General features: G+C 41.3%; 1 protein-coding gene across 10 annotated transcripts in view; it reads left to right on the top strand.

The window, feature by feature from the left end:
• LOC112224070 (leucine-rich repeat flightless-interacting protein 2) overlaps positions 1–22,248 on the top strand; it is a 64,234-nt gene that overhangs the window by 37,469 nt on the left and 4,517 nt on the right. For 5 of the 10 annotated variants that reach the window (XM_042315160.1, XM_042315180.1, XM_042315151.1 and 2 more), the window contains exons 3-8: positions 1,102–1,254; positions 7,289–7,453; positions 14,425–14,517; positions 14,713–14,805; positions 15,085–15,177; positions 15,323–15,470. In XM_042315160.1, the coding sequence (XP_042171094.1) occupies positions 1,102–1,254; positions 7,289–7,453; positions 14,425–14,517; positions 14,713–14,805; positions 15,085–15,177; positions 15,323–15,470 (745 nt within the window). Of the gene's footprint in view, positions 1–1,101; positions 1,255–7,288; positions 7,454–14,424; positions 14,518–14,712; positions 14,806–15,084; positions 15,178–15,322; positions 15,471–16,162; positions 21,504–22,248 lie in introns of those variants that run through there. The other 5 variants (XM_042315124.1, XM_042315126.1, XM_042315118.1 and 2 more) reach the window with 3 other exon arrangements.

Here is a 22,248-nt window from a genome sequence, read left to right on the forward strand (position 1 = left end):
TGCTCATTACTCTATACAGCTGTAGGCTGATCCTTGTTCCTAGAGTCCATTTGACACTCAGTTTAGCCATTTATTGTGTGTTCTGGTTGGAAAGAGGCAATATACACGTGTATTTGGCTATACACGAGTATTGGGCTATATAGAGAGCTCTGTGTTTATGTGCATGTGAGAGAAAGTGACCTCCCTGAAATATACCCTGTGGCATTGCGCCCTCTAGTGGGCCACTATGATGACTGCAGCTTCCTGCTCGGCCACCTGCAGTAGCCTGCCAGGAGGACCTGGGTCACATGACTATCCACAATTTATCCGATGTGAGTGGGGCGGCACTGCCTTCCCAGAGTCATGGCAGTATGGTCTCAACTCTCACAGAGAGACTGTCTGCTTTCGTGTGGAGTTGGAGGGTAGACCTAGAGAGAGTAACCACTGTCTGACCTGGATTGTATGGTCATTGTCAAGATGGGAAAGAGGAGACCTTAGAAAGTGTTTTTAGAACTAATGAGATGTCAACACTGGCACTAGTTAATAAAAAATATAATTGCAATTATATAGCGTAAAGTTGGATGGTGTTGATTAAACAAATTAGTGTTGTAGAATGGGATAAATGGGACTAACAACAATATGGTGTGTCGTGGACTAGAACTACTTTTGACAACTATTTTCCAAGAACTCCTGTAATAGGCATGGGAAGGCATTTGATAGGCATGGGAAGTGAACAATATGACTAACATAGCATGTCTAATACTAATTCCATATGTAGTAATATGTCAAGTTGTGACAGATATGAACAATGCAAGCCACTGAAGTTCACAGACCAGTCTGACAATTAGGTATGCACTCTTAACTTACCCAGCAATTGTTGTTGCAACAGCATTTAAACTGCTTGTGGTTTATGATTGGATGGGAAGACTGCGGATAGACTGCGGATAATGTGATTGGCCAAAGTGGAGAAAGGTAAAGATGTGATGGGGAAATTGAGTGCAGTCTTGTGGCAGAAGAGTCCGTGTTTTTTTCCCCCCATTCCTTGTGAATCCATGGCACTTTGCCCCTTTTTAAAGGCATGATGTGGTCCCTATTATATCAGTATGTCCCCTTCGTTCCCAGGTGGAGGACAGAGATTTCCTGGAAAAGGGATCTCAATCTGCTTCCACCATAACGGCAGCTACCCTCGCTTCACTCAGCGGGTCTTCCTCCCGGAGTGGAAGTGGCGAATTGTCAATGACTGGCGACACAGAGACCTCCATACTAGAGAACAAGGTAAGAAAGCCATGGGTGTTCTAGCACCCTCTCATGTCCACTCTTTAAGAGCCCATACCTGTACAACACACACTGCTCTGCAGATGTTGTTCTCTACCTGTCATTGTGCTCATCACTTCATTTATCAACCCTGTCGCAGCACCCCTTCCATGCTCTTCACCCCAGGAGATTCATGAGCTGAAGGATCAGAGCCAAGATGTGGAGTCTGATGTGGAACTGCCTCTTACTCAGTCCCAGATGCAAATATATGCATATTATTAGTATTGGATAGAAAACACTCTGAAGTTTCTATGATGTCTGTTTGAATGATGTCTGTGAGTATAACATAACTCATATGGCAGGCAAAATCCTCAGGAAAAAATCCAAACTAGAAGTGGGAAATCTGAGGTTTGTAGTTTTTGAACTCACCCCTATCGAATAGACAGTGGGATATCGGTTATTTTGCACTTCCTAAGGCTTCCACTAGATGTCAACCGTTTTTAGTCCGTTGTTTCAGGCTTCTCATGTCAAGGGGGGCTGGATGGGAGCTGTTTGACTAAGGGGTCTGCCTACAGCCTCAGTCACACACTTTCACTTGAGAGGTAGCTCTTGTTCCATTCCTTTTCTACAGACAATTGAATTCCCTGGGTTGGAACATTATTGAACATTTATGATAAAAACATCCTAAAGATTGAATCTATACTTAGTTTGACAAGTTTCTTCGACCTGTAATATAACTTTTTGAATGTTTCGTCCGAATGGACCAGATCGCGCTTTTGGATTTGTTTACCAAACGCCCTAACAAAAGAAGCTATTGGACATAAATGGACATTATCGAACAAAACAAGCATTTATTGTTGAACTGCGATTGCTGGGAGTGCAATCTGATGAAGATCATCAAAGGTAAGTGAATATTTCTAATGCTATTTATGAATAATGTTGACTACCCAACATGGCAGATATTTCTCTGGCTGGTTTGGGCTCTGAGCGCCGTTCTCAGATTATGATTTGAAGTTTTTTTTAAATCTGACACAGCGGTTGCATTAAGGAGAAGTGTATCTAAAGTTTAATGTATAATAGTTGTATTTTCATCAACATTTATTATGAGTGTTTCTGTGAATTCATGTGGCTCTCCAATATCACTGCATGTTTTAGAACTACTGAATGTAACACGCCAATGGAAAATAAGATTTTTGGATATAAATATGAACTTTATCGAACAAAACATACATGTATTGTGTAATATGAAGTCCTATGAGTGTCATCTGATGAAGATCATCAAAGGTTAGTGATTCATTTTATCTCTGTGCTTTTTGTGACTCATCTCTTTGATTGGAAAAATGGCTGGGTTTCTCTGAGTTGGTGGTGACCTAACATAATCGTTTGTGGAGCTTTCGCTGTAAAGCATTTTTGAAATCAGACACTGTCTGGATTATCGAGAATTGTATCTTTTAAAATGGTGCCTAATACTTGTTTGAGAAATTTGATTAATGAGATTTCTGTTGATTTTGTATTTGGCGCCCTGCAATTTCATTGGCTGGGAGGGAACCCCAGTCCTAGACAGGTTAATGAATGTTTTAGACTTATTTTCTTACCTATCCCATTTCAACTACAGATAGTTTTAGACTCCTACCTTGCTATTAAATGGTTTCCTGAGGCTGGGACCCCTCTAATTGTAATAGATGCTCTGTGATTTCTGTCTAGTGATGTTGAAAGTCCAGATCAGTATGATATTTGGCAGTATAAAAACTTGCGACAAGTGCCAAATTTATAGTGTTCTTGTCAGGCTAGATGGCTTGCCTATCTTTTCCCATATATTTTTCAGCTTCCTTTCAAATCAGTCAACAAGTTATGCTGTCCTGATATCAAATTCAATAACATTTAGCAGATGCTCTTATCCAGACTAAAATCAAATGTTATTAGTCACATGTGCCGAATACAACAGTTGTAGACCTTACAGTGAAATGCTTTCTTATGAGCCCCTAACCAACAGTGCAGTTTCAAAAAATATGGTTAATAAGAGAGAAGTAATTAACCTGTTGCGACGAGCAATCCCGTATCCGGGATCCTATTTATAGCCTCAAGCTCATTACCATAACGCAACGTTAACTATTCATGAAAATCGCATATTTATTTAATTTATTTGCTCTCAAGCTTAGCCTTTTGTTAACAACACTGTCATCTCAGATTTTCAAAATATGCTTTAGAACCATAGCTAAACAAGCATTTGTGTAAGAGTATTGATAGCCTAGCATAGCATTAAGCCTAGCATTCAGCATGCAACATTTTCACAAAAACAAGAAAAGCATTCAAATAAAATAATTTACCTTTTGAAGAACTTCAGATGTTTTCAATGAGGAGACTCCTAGTTAGATAGCAAATGTTCAGTTTTTACAAAAATATTATTTGTGTAGGACAACGCTCCGTTTTCATCACGTTTGGGTAAGAAAAAACCCGAAAATTAAGTCATTACAACGCAAACTTTTTTCCAAATTAACTCCATAATATCGACAAACATGGCAAACCTTGTTTAGAATCAATCCTCAAGGTGTTTTTCACACATCTATCGATGATAAATCATTCGTGGCAGTTTGGTTTCTCCTCTGAAGAAAATGGAACGCGCATGGACCTGAAGATTACGCAATAATTTTGACGGAGGACACCGGGCGGACACCTGGTAAATGTAGTCTCTTATGGTCAATCTTCCAATGATATGCCTACAAATACGTCACAATGCTGCAGACACCTTGGGGAAACGACAAAGTGCAGGCTCATTCCTGGCGCATTCACAGCCATATAAGGAGACATTGGAACACAGGGCATTCAAAATCTGGACCATTTCCTGTATGAAATTTCATCTTGGTTTTGCCTGTAGCATTAGTTCTGGGGCACTCACAGATCATATCTTTGCAGTTTTGGAAATGTCAGTTTTTTTCTCTCCAAAGCTGTCAATTACATGCATAGTCGCTGAGTGGGAGCTGGGAGGGCCAAGAGGCCTGAGATAATAGAATGGCGTGTTGGGGTATAGGGTTTGAGCATAGCCTGAAGTTAGGGAAGGGCAGTTCCATAGGTAAGCACCATGGTCTTGTTTTGGATGCGAGCTTCGACTGGAAGCCAGTGGAGTGTGCGGAGGAGCAGGGTGACATGAGAGAACTTGGGAAGGTTGAAAACCAGGAGCGCTGCAGCATTCTGGATAAGTTGCAGGTCTTTGATGGCACAAGCGGGGAGCCCAGCCAACAGTGAGTTGCAGTACTCCAGATGGGAGAAGACGAGTGTCAAGTGTCTTGCCTGCCTTGTAAGTTGGAAGGGATTGGGAAAGGGTGTGGTGCAAGGAGGGGAAAGCGAGTGTTGGAAAGAAATTAAATCGAGGCAGACATCGGGAGGTTGAAGTCACAAAGTACGAAGAGCGGTGAGCCGTCGTCAGGAAATGAGCTTATCAAGGTGTCAAGCTCATTGAGAAACTCTCCAAGGGCACCTGGTGGGTGATAGATGACAATGTTAAGCTTCAGTGGACAACTGACCGGGTGGAATTGAAATGAGATGAAATGGTGAGAGAGGGGGAAAAAATAATCTCTGCTTAAGAGAAATGAGTAGACCTGTGCCAACACCGTGACCAGATGCTCTCAGACTGAGAGAAAGCAACCGAATCAGATGAAGAGCAGTGTGTTTTCTGGGGTGATCCATGTCTCCATCAGAGCCAAAAACTCAAGGGGCTGAAGGCAGAGGTTAACTTGGCGTTCTTGACCGCAGATCGGCAGTTTCAAACGCTGCCAGAGATCTGGAATTCCACATGGGTTGTGCGCGCAGGGTACACTAAATTAGAAGGGTTGCAGCCAAGGGTGGGGAATGTCTATAAAGCCTTCAGGTAGAGGTGCGAACAGGTATAGAAAACACACACATAGTTGACAAAGCTACAAAAGAGCTAAATACAGAATCTGTAAATAACTATGTAAGATACTCAAGTGAGAGAGTGGTGTGGAGCCTTCCTCTTTCCTTCCTGAGATGGAGCCTGAGAAGCTGGTTATATAAACTCAGAAAAGCGATTAAACCACTCCCCCTGCAATACAGCCACTGATTACCAAAACAAGTCACAAATTGCCCTGGCACTTGATCCTAGTTGATGTGTCAACAACTATTTGCATATTATGAGCAGTCGGCAGTTCACACGACAAGTAGGGTACTGGGAAAACAGCCAGCACTTAAAGTAGTTAGCCCTAGCTAGAAAAAAGACAGTACTAGACAAAATTATACTTATCACTCATGGAGATATCAGGAGGAGTCTAGCTATAGATTGAAGCACACACAATAACCCCACTGGCATGCAGTGGACAGCTTTTGCTTGGGTCTAACATTTACATAATTTCCCTGAATACGAATTATGTCCTTGGAATTCTTTCCATTCTCTATCACGTTTCTGACCTTCCCTCCCAGTTGAAACCACTCGAATGAGTACAGAGAATGGAAGTGGCAGCGCTTGATAAAATACCCCTTTTTGGTTATTGGTGTGTCTTTTATGGGGGTGTGTTATTTTGTATATTCATTTTTTTGTGAGCGTTTGTTACTGTATGTCTTATGTTGTCCGTCTGTGTGTTCCCATGTGCATACACTGTCGTCTTTGCTATGCTGGATTAAGTGATATTACATGCTATTCTATAAAATAATTTCTCTAATATTACCTGATTGAACTAATCATGTAATTAACTAGAAAGTCGGGGTACCACGAAATAATATTTATAGAGCTGTTATCTTCCGAATAAAATCTTAAAGACCTGGTCATCTTTTACATCAATAGCAGTCAATTCTTAATCGTCACCTTATTCAGTCTCCTCTGAAGTCGTAGAATTATTGTTTATCTTCACGAACCCTGGGTAACAAGTTGAATCAGAAATACAAAATTTGGTTTTATTTATTTACTAAATACCTAAACAATCACACAAAATTACACATACACAGGATGGGTCATACATAGATTACTAATTATGTCATAAAAGAAAACATCCCTAGCGGACGGTACAGATATGATGGCTGGTTACACAAAGGGGGTTGGGTTTTGAATGAAAGGAATTTGGGTCTCTATCGGACTGCAATGCAGCTATCGTAAATACAGAATCTTATGCATACATTGTAGTACCGTTGTTGTGTGGTAGGACAGATACTTTGTTCGTCCTTTCCTAGCCCACATTTACAGCTGCTGCTGGGTAGCCTAGTGGTTAGAGCATTGGACAAGTAAGGGAAGGTTGCAAGTTCAAATCCCCGAGCTGACAAGGTACAAATCTGTCGTTCTGCCCCTGAACAGGCAGTTAACCGTCATTGAAAGGCCGTCATTGAAAATAAGAATTTGTTATTAACTGACTTGCCTAGTTAAATAAAGGTAAAAAAAAAACTCAATGGCTAGGAGGTATCACTTCTTTAGTGAATAAGAGTTCAAAATTCATACCAAGTTGCCGTACTTTGAGCTCACGCTGAAGTTGGCTTAGTTCTGTAGTTTGATATTAGCCCTTTTAACGTATGGACCGTCGTCCTCGGGAACACAAATGTTACATTTTCATGAAGGGCTTATGTAGTAGGGAGAGAAGGGCGTGTTTCATAGTTCACAACCAATGTCGGTTCACATGGGCAGGACCACTGAGTTGAGCCTAGTTCACTTATGAAAACCAATTCTCTCATTTAGAAGCTAAAATTACATTTAATCTGTTCACAAATAGTTTCATATTTAAACATTTAAATTGCACAACTATTCCATGTAAATCTGAACTATAATGTGTAGACTTTCCAAGATAGTTTGTCATCCTATCATCCAGTAATAATGTCTCCGATGACAACTGATCTGGTTTCATATTCTTTAAGTACAAACACATATTTTCAACTGGTTGAATTACCAAAATATGGTTCTGTTCACCACCCTTTTGATGTTACCCGAACTCTCTATGTTAAGAAAAGGCTTTCCAACAGTTCCTCTGTATAGTAGAGAGAGAGGAAAGGTATTTATGGGTGTCATAAACCTCACACAACAGGCCAACATGACATCAACAACAGGCATTTCTCTTCCTTTTAGGATTCCCTTGTGGAGGAGAAGTACCGCAAGGCCATGGTGTCCAACGCTCAGCTGGACAATGAGAAGAACAACCTGATGTACCAGGTAGATAGGCTGAAGGACTCGCTCATGGAGCTGGAAGAGCTGCTGTCCGAGTCACGCCGCGAGTACGATGCAAAGACCAAGGTATGGGAGAGATGAGGAGGGAGAGATGGAGAGGCAGAGAAAGGATAGGGCCAGATCAAGAGAAATGTACAATTACAGTAAGATGAGAGATGACGGGAAAGGAGGCCAAGTTAGTAGAGTAAGGGGTAGGCTATAGAGGAGGGCGATATTAGGTGAAAACTGGGACTGACATTAGCCAAGTGGTGCCTTTTGGAAACTATAGCTGCCTGTACCAATGCAGTAATGGAGGATTATATACATGAACTGTAAAGAAATAATTTCCTGGGTGTTTTTCTGGATCGAAAAGTGGCTTAGGGTGTGTGGAAATGGGCATGGTCAGCGCGGCTGATGTTTAAAGAATATTTTAGCTGTCCCCATCTTGGTGGTGTAGAGAAGTATTTATATTATTTGTAAGCCATGTAAAATGTCCATGTAACTGAGTGAAATGTTTTAAAGCAAATGAGAAAATGTTTCTGTTTTAAATGTCAATTATAGCTGTTTTTATCTCTATCAAATCATTAACAATTAAGTACCTTAATGTGATTATTATTTTTTATAAAAGTCATAAAGAAACAAAAATAGCTGCTTAGCAAAGAGCAATTTCTCAAAAAATAATTTTTCTAGGACTGTCTGGGAGTGGTGAGGGAAAAAATAGCTGTTGGCATTTGGCAGAGGTTTGGATCTCTATTTCTTATGTTTATTGACTAATTTCCTGCATGTCGATGTCGTCATGAAGGCCAAAACTTCCTCCCACTATAGCAGGCTGAAATTCTGTGGTCTTTTCAAACAGCTCTTACACTACAAGGGCATTTTTTCACACAGTGTGGAAATTGGCCCTTTTTAAAGCACATTTTATGTGATTCTATACTGCTTTGGAACTGAGAGAAATGTGTGGAGTTTTAAAGCTAATTTCCTGCAATTCTATGCATTTTGCCATGGCTTTGTTCTTTTGTTCAAACATATTAACAAAATCAATAATGCTAAATTCATTAGTTTTTGTAATTTTCAATTCTCCCTGACTGTCGAGCTGTTTATTTTGGTGCTTTGTTAGTTCTCAAAGATTATATTATTTAAGAATACTAGCAGCACCCAGACCATACAGACAGTAAATCATTGGAAATTAATAATTACATTTAATGCAATTCCCCCCCTGCAAATTAAAAACGTGTTCATCTGTTCAGCTTTTTAAAAAAAATATATATACATACATTACATAAACATACATGCAAACATACATGCATGCATACATACATACATACATACATACATACATACATACATACATACATACATACATACATACATACATACATACATACATACATACATACAGTGGGGCAAAAAAGCATTTAGTCAGCCACCAATTGTGCAAGTTCTCCCACTTAAAAAGATGAGAGGCCTGTAATTTGTCATATGTACACTTCAACTATGACAGACAAAATTAGAAGAAAAAAAATCCAGAAAATCACTAGGATTTTTTTATGAATTTCTTTGCAAATTATGGTGGAAAATAAGTATTTGGTCAATAACAAAAGTTTATCTCAATACTTTGTTATATACCCTTTGTTGGCAATGATGCAACTCAGCATTCTTTGTCTTCCAAACATGATGAGTTGAGTTTTTTTCAATCTTCTTCTGGATCATCCAAATGCTCTCTAGCAAACTTCAGACGGGCCTGGACATGTACTGGCTTAAGCAGGGGGACACGTCTGGCACTGCAGGATTTGAGTCCCTGGCGGCGTAGTGTGTTACTGATGGTAGGCTTTGTTACTTTGGTCCCAGCTCTCTGCAGGTCATTCACTAGGTCCCCCCCGTGTGGTTTTGGGATTTTTGCTCACCATTCTTGTGATCATTTTGACCCCACGGGGTGAGATCTTGCGTGGCGCCCCAGATCGAGGGAGATTATCAGTGGTCTTGTATGTCTTCCAATTCCTAATAATTGCTCCCACAGTTGATTTCTTCAAACCAAGCTGCTTACCTATTGCAGATTCAGTCTTCCCAGCCTGGTGTAGTTCTGGTGTCATTTGACAGCTCTTTGGTCTTGGCCATAGTGGAGTTTGGAGTGTGGCTGTTTGAGGTTGTGGACAGGTGTCTTTTATACTGATAACAAGTTCAAACAGGTGCCATTAATACAGGTAACGAGTGGAGGACAGAGGAGCCTCTTAAAGAAGAAGTTACAGGCCTGTGAGAGCCAGAAATCTTGCTTGTTTGTAGGTGACCAAATGCTTATTTTCCACCATAAATTGCAAATAAGTTCATTAAAAATCCTACAATGTGATTTTCTGTATTTGTTTTTCTCATTTTGTCTGTCATAGTTGAAGTGTATGGGTTAGGGTGAATGATGAAAATTACAGGCCTCATCTTTTTAAGTGGAAGAACTTGCACAATTGGTGGCTGACTAAATACTTTTTTGCCCCACTGTACATACATACATACATTACATACATGCATACATTACATACACATACATGCATACATTACATACACATACATGCATACATTACATACACACACACACGCATGCATACATTACACACACATGCATACATTACACACACACACATATAGATACACACACACACATACATACATACATACATACATACATACATACATACATACATACATACATACATACATACATACATACATACATACATACATACATACATACATACATACATATACACATACATACATACATACATACATACATATACACATACATACATACATACATACATATACACATACATACATACATACATACATACATACATACATACATACATACATACATACATACATACATACATACACACACACACACACACACACACACACACACACACACACACACACACACACACACAATTCATGCCAATCACTGGTTTAGGTATTGCACATCAACATTTCTTTATGCATTGCATTCCTGCTCGGACTTGTTGGATTAACTTTTTTCTTTAACAAAATGTTTGAAACCCTACAGTTTAAAATTATTTTTTATTACTTTTATATATGCCCAGCTGCTCTTCAGCTCACAGACAGATGGCCTGACATTCTCTTGTAGAATTCTCTGATACAGAGCAGAATTCATGGTTCCTTTTTATTAAGGAAAGTTGTCCAGGTCCTGAGGCAGCAAAGTATCCCCAAAACATCACACTACCACCATTCTTGACTGTTGGTATGAGGTTCTTACTGTGAAATGCAGTGTTTTGGTTTTCACCAGACATAATGGGACCCATCTCATCCAAAAACTTGACCCAAGTTTGCTAAAACGTACCTCGAAGCACCTGGAGGATCATCAAGACTCTTAGAACATTCTTCTATTTTCAGATGAGTCAAAAATATAACTTTTTGGGTGACATGGGTCCCATTTAAGCCTGGCGAAAACCAAACACTGTATTATACAGAACATTAAGATCACTTGCTCTTTCCATGACACTGACCAAGTGAATCCAGGTGAAAGCTATGATCCCTTATTGATGTCTCTTGTTATATCCACTTCAATCAGTGTAGATGGAGACAGGTAAAAAACAATTGTAAAATATTTTTAAGTTGAGATATGGATTGCAGATGTGTGCTATTCAGAGGGTGAATGGGCAAGACAAAAGATTTAAGTGCCTTTGAACGGAGTATGGTAGTAGGTGCCAGGCACCAGTTTGTGTCAAGAACTGCAAAGCTGCTGGGATTTTCATGCTCAACAGTTTCCCATGTGTCTCAAGAATGGTCTTCCATCCAAAGGACATCCAGCCAACTTGACACAACTGTGGGACGCAACTGTGGCGCCAACATGGACCAGCATCCCTGTGGACTGATTTCAACACCTTGTAGATTCCCTGCCCCAACGAATTGAGGCTGTTCTGAGGGCAAAAGTTGGAGCTGCAAGCAATGTTCCCTCTAAGCTGTGCAGTAGCCTGAAACTGCTGGGCACCTCCCCAGGACTCAGAGCGCAGAAGATATGTTAGCCCACAGAGAGAAGCACGAGATTGAACTTCACTGCCAATATTGTGCGCAAAGCTATCATCAAGGCAAAGGGTGGTTACTTTGAAGAATCTAAAATATATATTTTGATTTAACAGTTTTGGTCACTACATGATTTCATGTGTTATTTCAGTTTTGATGTCTTCACTATTATTCTACAATGTTGAAAATAGTAAAAATAAAGAAACCCTTGAATTTGTAGCTGTGTCCATACTTTTGACTGGTACTGTGTGTGCACAGCATTCGGAAAGTAAAAATGGATTTTAATTAATTTATTCAGACCCTTTGCTATGAGACTCGAAATTGATCTCAGGTGCATCCTGTTTCCATTGATCATCCTTGATGTTTATGCAACTTGATTGGAGTTCACCTCTGGTAAATTAAATTGGTCCCGCAGTTGACAGTGCATGTCAGAGTAAAAACCAAGCCATGAGGTTGAAGGAATTGTCCGTAGAGCTCCGAGACAATATTTGTGTCAAGGCAAAGATCTTGGGAAGGGTATCAAAACATTTCTGTAGCATTGAAGGTCCCCAAGAACACAGTGGACTCCATTCTTAAATGAAAGAAGTTTCAAACCACCAAGATTCTTCCTAGAACTGACTGGCTAGCCAAACTGAGCAATCGGGGGAGAATGGCCTTGGTCAGAGAGGTGACCAAGAACCCGATGGTCACTCTGACAAAGCTCCAGAGTCCCTCTGTGGAGATGGCCGAGCCTTCCAGAAACACAATAAGCAGCATTGCACCAATTAGGCTTTTATGGTAGTGGCCAGAAGGAAGCCACTCATCACATGACGGCCCTCTTGGAGTTTGCCAAAAGACTCTCAGACCATGAGAAACAAGATTCTCTAGTCTGATGAAACCAAGATTGAACTCTTTGGCCTGAATGCTAAGTGTCACATCTGGAAGAAACCAGGCACTGCTCATCACCTGGCCAAATCCATCCCTATTCGGAAGCGTGGTGGTGGCAGCATCATGCTGTGGGGTTGTTTTTCAGCGGCAGGGACTGGGAGCCTAGTCAAATCGAGGGGAAAGATGAACAGAGCACAGTAGAGATCCTTGATTAAAACCTGCTCCGGAGCTCTTAGGACCTCAGACTGGGGTGAAAGTTCACCTTCCAACAGGACAATGACCCTTTGCACACAGCCAAGACAACGCAGGAATGGCTTCGGGTCAAGTCTCAATGTCCTTGAGTGGCCCAACCAGAGCCCAGACTTGAACCTGATCAAACATCTCTGGAGAGACCTGACAGAGTTTGAGAGGATCTGCAGAGAAGAATGGGAGAAATTCCCCAAATACAGGTTAAGCTTGTAGTGTCATACCCAAGAAGTCTCAAGGCTGTAATCGCTGACAAATGTACTTTAGCAAAGTACTGAGTAAATGGTGTGAATACTTATGTAAATGTGATATTTCCTTTTTTTTTATACACACTCACACACTTGTATGTAGGTTGAAGGGGAAAAAAGCAATTTAATCCATTTTAGAATACGGCTGTAACATAAAAAAAGGTGGAAAAGGTGAAGGGGTCTGAATACTTTCCGAATGCACTATATACACAAGTATGTGGACACCCCTTCAAATTAGGGGATTTGGCTGTTTCAGCCACACCTGTTGCTGACAGGTGTATAACATTGAGCACACCGACATACAGTCTCCATAGACAAACACTGGCAGTAGAATGGCCTTACTGAAGAGCTCAGTGATTTTCAACGTGATCACCGTCATAGGGTAGTAGGCCACACAAGCTCACAGGACTGCCTAGCGTGTAAAAAATTCTGTCCTCGGTTGCAACACTCACTACAGAGTTCCAAATTGCCTCTGGAAGCCGCATCAGAACTGTTTGTCGGAAGCTTCATGAAATGGGTTTCCATGTCCGAGCAGCTGCACACAAGCCTAGGATCACCATGCTCAATGCCAAGCGTCGGCTGAAGTGGTGTAAAGCCCGCCGCCATTGGACGCTGGAGCAGTGGAATAACGTTCTCTGGAGTGATGAATCACACTTCGCCATCTGGCAGCCCGACAGACGAATCTGGATTTGGCGGATGCCAGGAGAACGCTACCTGCCTGAATGCAAAGTTTGGTGGAGGTATAATAGTATAGGGCTGTTTTTCATGGTTCCAGTTAGGCCCCTTTTAGTTCCAGGGAAGGGAAATCTTACGCTACAGTATAAAATGGCATTCTAGACGATTCTGTGCTCCCAACTTTCTGGCAACAGTTTGAGGAAGGCCTTTTACTGTTTAGCATTGGCAATGACCCTGTGCACAAAATGAGGTCCATACATAAATGGTTTGTTATCGGTATGGAAGAACTTGATGGGCCTGCACAGAGCCCTGAGCTCAACCCCATGGAACACCTTTGGGATGAATTGGAATGCCGACTGCAAGCCAGGCCTAATACCCAACATCCGTGCCTGACCTCACTAATACTCTTGTGGCTGAAGGGAAGCAAGTCGCCTCAGCAATATTCTAACTTCTAGTGGAAAGCCTTCACAGAACATTGTTATAGCAGCAAATTGTCTGTAATAAACCCTTTTTGTGGGGAAAAAAACTAATTCTGATTGGCTGTGCCTGGCTCCCCAGTGGGTTGGCCTAGCTCCCAAGTGGGTGGGCCTATGCCCTCCCAGGCCCACCCATGTCTACGCCCCTGCTCAGTCATGGGAAATCCATAGATTAGGGCCTAATTAATTTATTTGACTAATTTCCTTAACTGTAACTCAGCAAAATCTTTGAAATTGTTGCATGTTGCGTTTTTTATATTTTTGTTTAGTGTATATATTACGCTGTTTGGGTTTAGGCGATCCAACAAAAATAAATGCTTAGGCGGTCCGACCAAGGATTTCTATGGTCGACAAAATCCCTAAATTCATAGTGTACAACGCCCTTTATCCAAATTGATTTAATCCACAACTAATGTAGCTAGTGCGACGTCCTGGATTATAAGGCAGCTGTTTAGGGCCAAAATGATCACTGCATATTGTTAGGCCATTCAAACATCTCTGTCATCTTTCCCAGGACTTTGAGTGTGAGAAACATGCCTACGGCGTGCTCCAGTTCCAGTTCAACGTGATGAAAGAAACGCTAAAACAGAGCGAGGAGTTACTAACGGTGAGTCCTCAGAGGAAAACCCCTAGCTTGTCAGATCAGCCAAAATGACCTTAACTGCCACCTTTCAGTTTTCTTATTTCTGAATTTCCCCGGTCTCCTTACTTGCATGCTGATCTTCTACTGTTTTCACTCCTCTCCCACACACTCTCCCTCTCTCCTATTTGTTCCATCATCTTCTGCTTTTCTACTGTCCAGGAGATCTGTCAGTTGCGTCTCAAGCAGGACAGCTTTGTTAGGGAAATATCTGACCTGCAGGAAACTGTAGAGTGGAAGGATGAAAAGATTGGGGTATGCCCTGTGAACTCTGATCCATTTACTTTGTTAGTACATTTGGTGTATGCATGTGTAAACCCCCACACACAATTGTGATATGTGCACCTGTGTTGTGGTCTTAAAATACAATTATTCACTTAGGCAGAGAAGTTAACTTTAGCCAAGTGCATGAATACTTGAAACTGTATACTGTACCCTCACTTTCTGTATGCTCACTTTCACTTCCATCACCCATATCACTCCTTTGTTCTTCACCTGCACTTCCTCCTCCCCACCACTGGGGGCACTGCTCAGGCCTTAGAGCAACAAAAGAGGTATTCGGACGCCATCAAAAATGAGCGAGATGATCTCAGGAATGAGCTGGTCCAGCTGAAAGATATTCTGAAGGTACTTTGTCATCTCATGGGAGTCGGAGCTCTGAATATGAAACAGTGGCCCCTGAAATGGGTTTATCTATTGCAGTTATGCAGCTATAATTTACTGTTGTGAGACCCAAAAGCCTGTCATCAGTCTGTGTTCATGTCCTACCCAGAAACATGGAATTGTCCTCGGACCTAACCTGACCACCAATGGGGAAAAGGTGGAGATGGTAACTGAAAGGTCAGCTAGTAGAGATCCAGCTTCTCAATTGGCTCAGGACTCCCATACATCACCCACAGAAAGGGGGAACATCATGCTCGGTAAGCCCCATTACGGGACAAATATCCCCATATGTTGTAATCATCTTTTGCTTACCTCATAGCTTTGCCAAATTATAGCTAACTTAAACTTAAATCATGCCCACACCCAATCTAATGCAAACCTGTATACGTAACATGAGTTTGGTTGACTTCGGCGACTAACTTTTAAGCTTTCACTACTGATTCTCCTCCCAACCCATTGAAACCCCTACACCTGATTCATTTGAATTAATCCATCTAAACCATGATTTAAAGCACATGGCGTAAACACCCTTGTTTTGGTGCCATGTGTATCCTACATAGTGGTTTCATATTGAGATGGTCATATGGTTGTCTGATTTGTGGAAGTGAGCGTGACCCCCAAAGCAAAATAACACCACAGCAGACATTTCAAAGTTTAAAAGATTTGCAGCTTGCCAAAGTTTGAGGTACCAAGATGCCTCTGACCTATTCCTCTGCTTTGACAATTCATCTATGTTCAAGAGCTTTGTTTTTGTGATCTCCTATTCTTCTTCCCTTTCTTCTCTTCTGTTTTGGTTAGATTTTGGCCAAATTCTTTCAAATTCTGCTTTGCGCCAATTGGCCCAGCTTCAACTGACAGATCTTGATCATCAGAAAAATGACAATTCTTGAAACACCAGACCAGTGTTTGGCCTGTATCACCCTTACGTTCTCCCCTCATGATCTCTTAGGCAGAGCTCAGGATATGGAATTGGGAAGTAGAGGAGATAAGATGGTGGATCCAGGAAGGTCCAGGCCGCAAGTGGAAACACATGAGGCGGTTCAAGAGAGCCATCTGACCTCGCCCACTCCCTGTAGCCTCGCTGGTGTTTCTGAAACCAAAACTTCTATGGAGGCTCGGCCATGCTCGCCCAAATTGGGGGTTGAGATTGAATGCAGTAATGTCAACAAAGACTCTGACAATGGCATACTGGTAGTAGAGGTCAAGCATGGACCGGTTTGCGATTCTGAGGTAATTGTGGTTGTAACAGTTCCTGAGGAAGAGCTTACAGGGGAGGGATACAAACCAGCAGGCATGGAGGGGACAGTGCAAGGGAGAGTAGAGGCCACAAACAAATGGGAAATGGGAATAAAAAATGACAAGGCAGATGACATGGAGGCCAAAGTCACCAAGAGTAGTGATCACACAAAAGAGCCTACCTCAGAATATGGTGCATTAGCTGAACAAGATAATATAGCATTGAGGAAAGAGGTTGTGAAAAGTATAGACTCATGTCCTCACCCTAGGGAAACCATTGAGGACACCATACAAAATGGCACACAGATTAGCCCAGGGACTGACCATGATACTAGTAAGAGCGCAATAAAATCAGAATGTAAGCCTCAACCTAAGCTTCAGAAAACAAAGGCAGAAGCGTTATCAGAGATAACTGACACTCAGCCACAGGCCCAAGGAGGCAAGAAGAAGAAGAAGAAGAAAGGCAAGAAGGGAGAGAGACAAGGTGATGAAAAGCAGGAAGACTATAAGAAGAGCACAACAGAAAAGGGTGTAGTCTCCATGAAAAATAGCACACAGATTCCCCAAAGAACAAACCTTGATACTACTAAGAGTCCAGTCGAATCAAAGGCTAAAGTGTTGCCAGAGGCCACTGATATGCAGCCACTGGCCCAAGGAGGCAAAAAGAGGAAGAAAGGCAAGAAGGGAGAGACACAAGGTGATGAAAACCAGGGAGACGATAACAAGAGGAGCAAAACCGAAAAGGATGTGGACTCAGTCTCAACAGATAAGGAGCCAGTAGTGGAGGAAGTTATCACAATAGAGACACAGGAGCTTCTAGAGGGGACCGGTAGTTCACCAAATCGAGAACTCCAAAGCCCTAAAGAAAAAGCACAAACCATAGCTGAGGGAGGGAACCTGAAGGAAGAAGAACAACAACTAGCAGAGGGCCGAGTAGAGGTTAAGAGTGAGGAGCCTCCCATTGAAACCCCAGAAGTATCTCTGACGGACCAAGCCAAGAGTGAGGAAGTTGTCAAAAAGGACCACCAAAAACCTTCCATGGAATCAGAGAAATCAGAAGGCGAGATATCAGTATTATGCCATGAGTGCGACATTGGTATTGTGGATCCTGTTAACCAGCAATGTATAACCAATTGTGTAACCAGTGCTGATAACCCTAAAGAGAAATTCGAATCCACAACAAATACTGGTACCCAAAAAGACGAGTCAGGGTACACAACCAACCCTGATAACTTTGTAGACTGCCTGAACTCTTCAGCTGACCCGAAATGTCCATTGGACTTGAAAGAGTCCACTGCTGAGAATTCAAACAATGTCAAAGAAGAAGATGCAATCAAGGTCTCAGTTGATGAGACTCAAACAATCCAAGACACAAAGGAAGAGGGAATTAACTTTCACAGTCGCATAGTTCTAAGACCGGCGCTCGAGAAGCGCATGGTACCTGAAGACCTTATCGCCAATGATGGTGTCATTACTCACCCAGAGCATGTTACCGAAAATGCCATAAAATACCTGAAAGTGGCAGGTCAGGATGAACAAAATGGGAGCCCAGATGAGTGTAAAAATGCACTTGAACATAAAGACATTTCCATAGCATTGCCAGCAAGTGTAGATAAATGCAAAAATGTATCAGGAGAGAACTGTGGCACATCGCTCGACAGCAACTGCCCTGCCCCTGAGACCATAAGACAGCCTGAACAATTGATGGATCTACCTGGTTGTCCAGTCGCTGACAAGCACTTAGATGACAACAACGAGCCAGTTACACTTGATGAAGAAAAGGCATCAAATGGAGGGATCTCCACAGAGACCGAGCTGGATGATACAGAAACACGACTACAGGACCCTGTAAAAGAAACTCCGGAGACAATTGACTCTTTTAGGGAACAGGGCTCCAAAGAAAGCAAACCATGCACTATGGTGGCCGAAGCAGAAGAGCAAGACGATCCCATTGAGGCCAAGCTGGAGGGTAACAAAGTACCTGGACCCAGTGAGCAGGGGAATGGTGAGGGGGACGATGATATTGATGAGGGTCAATTGTTTGACTTTAACGACCTAGATTCGGTGGTTTCTGCAAATGTGTTTCCAGTAACATCCCAAGAGGTCAGCCAGGAGGTGAGAATGATGGAAGGCAACAAAATGGAGGTAGAGCCAGATAGAGAGAAGGCAATCAAGGAAGAGGAAGACTGGGACAAGTCAACAGGAAAACCGCAGGGCACAGTAGATGGAGTTAGCACAATAGTGGCAAAGCAGCCACTTGAACGGGGGTCAGATAGTGCACCAGAATAGCTCCGAAGCCCTGAAGAAAAAGCACAAACCAGAGTTGCAGGCCAGAATGCCAATGAAGAACAACAACTAATCACTTATTTGTGTAATATACAAACAGAAAGACATTGCAGAGGGAGTGTGTGTGTGTCTGAACAACAATGTGTAGGTGAGAGGCTGCAGAATGCAGCAGAGGTAGGGGCTTTGCCAGGAGAGGAGGAAAATCCTGTATGGGTCAAAGTAGGGTAGAAGAGAGCATAGTCAAAGAAATCTAGGTCAGGCTCGAAAAAGGGCAGTAAGAAAGGAAAAGGCAAGGGGAAAGAGGAGGACTGACGAATCACCTAGTTTTTTAGGTCTGCCCTCAATAGAAACTGCAAATATTTACGATAGGAATTGCAGAGTTTAAACTGCTGGAGCCGAAGCACCTTCAATTCAAATGAATTCCAAAGCAATCAGAGAGATGTTTGTGGGTATTTTAGCTCATTTCGATTAACCCTTTACACTCGTACCCATATACAGGTTGAAAATGGCAGAATTGGGCACTAATAAGTGCCTAAATTGGGCTGCACAGTAACATGCTATACATGACGTCAGAGCTCTGGCTCTGCGGTTCACAACGCTGTATGGGGTTTAACGAACAGCCGTTCTGAACATGAGCACAGTGCGCGACAAGACGTTTCCCCCATTCCTCCCAGTAATTGGGCAACTTTTGTACATTTTTGGTTGTCCGAGTGAGGGAAAAGCTCTAAATTTAAGATTACTATGTATTTTGAAAGATGAGACGTTGAGGTTTATAATAACGCTTTGGCATCATACAAGCAAGCCAAACACCCGAGTCCAAATTTGAACTTCAAATTTCCAAATCATAAAAGTCATTTCATATACTGTGTCAACGTTTATGATCACTATGTTTGATGTACAGTTGCAAGATGACATGGCGTTATACCCTGGGTCGTTCTGGACAGAATGAGCTTATGTTTATTGTGAAGCAAATTTGCCAGGGCACACGCACCTTAATTCAGTCATGATTCCTTTCTACGTGCACCAAAGTTTCTCTGAATTGCCTTGTGAATGCCTAACACTGTAAAATTGTATTTTATAACTTAGCTTGTGTGATGGCGGGGATGAAGTGTTGTGTTCCAAATGAAACAACTACAAGTGTACTTACTCTAGTTCCTCAACGGCACAGCTAGGAGAACTCCAAAAACTACCTTTTGTAGTTGAAGACTCGTCTTTGTGTCATAAAAGTGCATTGGAAATTGCTTAGGAACTGTGCACACTTTGGAGAGGTGTATGGCCATTTCAAATGACATTTTATTAGTCACATACACATGGTTAACAGATGTTAATGCGAGTAACGAAATGCTTGTGCTTCTAGTTCCGACCATGCAGTAATAGCTAACAATTTTGAAACTCCGAGACAATGGAGACACCAGTTAGTCCTCTCACTCAAACCCTTGTCATTTTTTTAGTCTTATGTTGCACCTACCCCACATTCTCCAGGAATAGTCTTATGTTACTGAATTCGTTAACGAATGCAGCAAAAAGTACAGTAAATGTAAAATGCACATAAAATCAGTGTAATGTTAGGATTCAGTATTGTCAGGTGAACAGTTGTGTACTCACCTTTTGGTCTAATAATTGTCCCATCTCAACTGTTCCTTTTCAATTGCTACCATGGTTATGCATATGATTTCTTCTGTAAGAAACGTTTCAATTTATCCCTATCCATATAGGACAATTCCCACGAGTGTAAAGGGTTACACAATTATTATTTTTTTAGGTGAAATGCTATGCAGAATCATCTATAATTGTCTTGAGATGTTGTTCTATATTATCTTGAATAGATGTTAATGTGCATGACATCCTGTAGATCAACATGGGTAAAATGACGTTGAGTAGACAATATTGCAGTGGATTATATATTTATTTTGTTATTTCTTTAAACTATGCTTATGTCCCTGTATTATTGTCCTTTATATTGTACAATGTGTTTTCCTATGTGAAATGCACCATTAGTGTTTTCCATGTGTTTTTTTTTTTGCTTAAGTGCTTTGGGAAGTTGGTCATAAAATGGGATGGGTAATCTTACCATGCAGACTTTTTCCCCAAATAAGCAGTAACTCAACTGATTCAACTAAGAAAGCTAGTTGTAGTAGTTGATAAGTTGAATCCATCAGGTGTGTTACTGCTTGCCTGGAACACATTGGCCCTGGCAGGGTACATCTCCCATACTCTCCTATAAGCACCTATATAATGTAATAATATTGATAGATTATTTTTTTTTTTAATGACTTATTTCTTCTTTTTTCATCTATTCAAGGGACGGTGTTACATCAATGCATGATAAAGCATCTATATATTGTGTAATTACCACGAGAAACAAATGCTGTAGCAATTAATTGCACATCATTTATTGTAATACCTTTCATCTTCACAATGTCAAAATGTTACCCAGAACTAAAAAATATATTTACTAGATTTGGTGGTATGGTTAGGAAAAAGCGTTTGATGAAAAAAACGAACAGATGCGGTTGTCTCAAGTCTCTCATGCCATAAAATAATTGGCTGAAAAATCCTCCTTGATACAAGTCAATTCCATGTAGGCTATGTCAGGTGAAATCTAAGCCCTGGTCTATTACTGTATGTGCAAACTGTAAAAATGCATTGTGTTTAGTATACAGTGCATTCGGAAAGTATTCAGACCCCTTTATTTTCCCCACATTTTGTTATGTTACAGCCTTATTCTAAAAAGGAATTTCCCCTCATACAATACCCCATAATGACAAAGCAAAAATATATTTTTCAGAAATGTTTGCAAATGTATTAAAATATAAAAAAAATTAGTATTCAGACCCTTTATTCAGTACTTTGTTGAAGTACCTTTGGCAGCGATTACAGCCTCGAGTCTTCTTGGGTATGACGCTACAAGCTTAGCACACCTGTATTTGGGGAGTTTCTCCCATTCTTCTCTGCAGATCCTCTCAAGCTCTGTCAGGTTGGATGGGGGAGCATTGTGTCATGGAAATTCTAATCAATAATGAGGAGAGACCAATCAGGATATTACTTTATTCAATACGTATTAATAACACAGATTAATTATTCCAATAATGAAGCAGGTCGACGACCCACCCGTAGGTTATTCGTTGAGAGCCCAACGAGCATATTTGATCCACAGCATTTTATAGCAAAGTGCATCCTCCTGAATGTTCATGACAAACAACAGATGTATGGAATGGGTCACAAGGTTAGGATCTGTATGAACGATACTAATAATTTACAGCAGGCAGTATCTGCTGTAAAGACTCTTCTCATTGTGTAGAAACCCATACCCAAGCCATCTCTCCATGGTACCTTCCAGTCAAACCGTAGTCATCTCCCTCACATGAATGGAATATGGGCTAAGGCATTGTAAATCTACTGGAAGCATTTAGCCCCAGAGGCCCAATTTTAGAAGACCACGCACAGATGAGTGTTCCAAAAAACCCATTCTACTCCATAAAACAACCATTTGATGCAATAACCGCATTATAA

The sequence above is a fragment of the Oncorhynchus tshawytscha genome, linkage group LG03 (genome assembly GCF_018296145.1).
Source record: "Oncorhynchus tshawytscha isolate Ot180627B linkage group LG03, Otsh_v2.0, whole genome shotgun sequence".
NCBI lineage: Eukaryota > Metazoa > Chordata > Actinopteri > Salmoniformes > Salmonidae > Oncorhynchus > Oncorhynchus tshawytscha.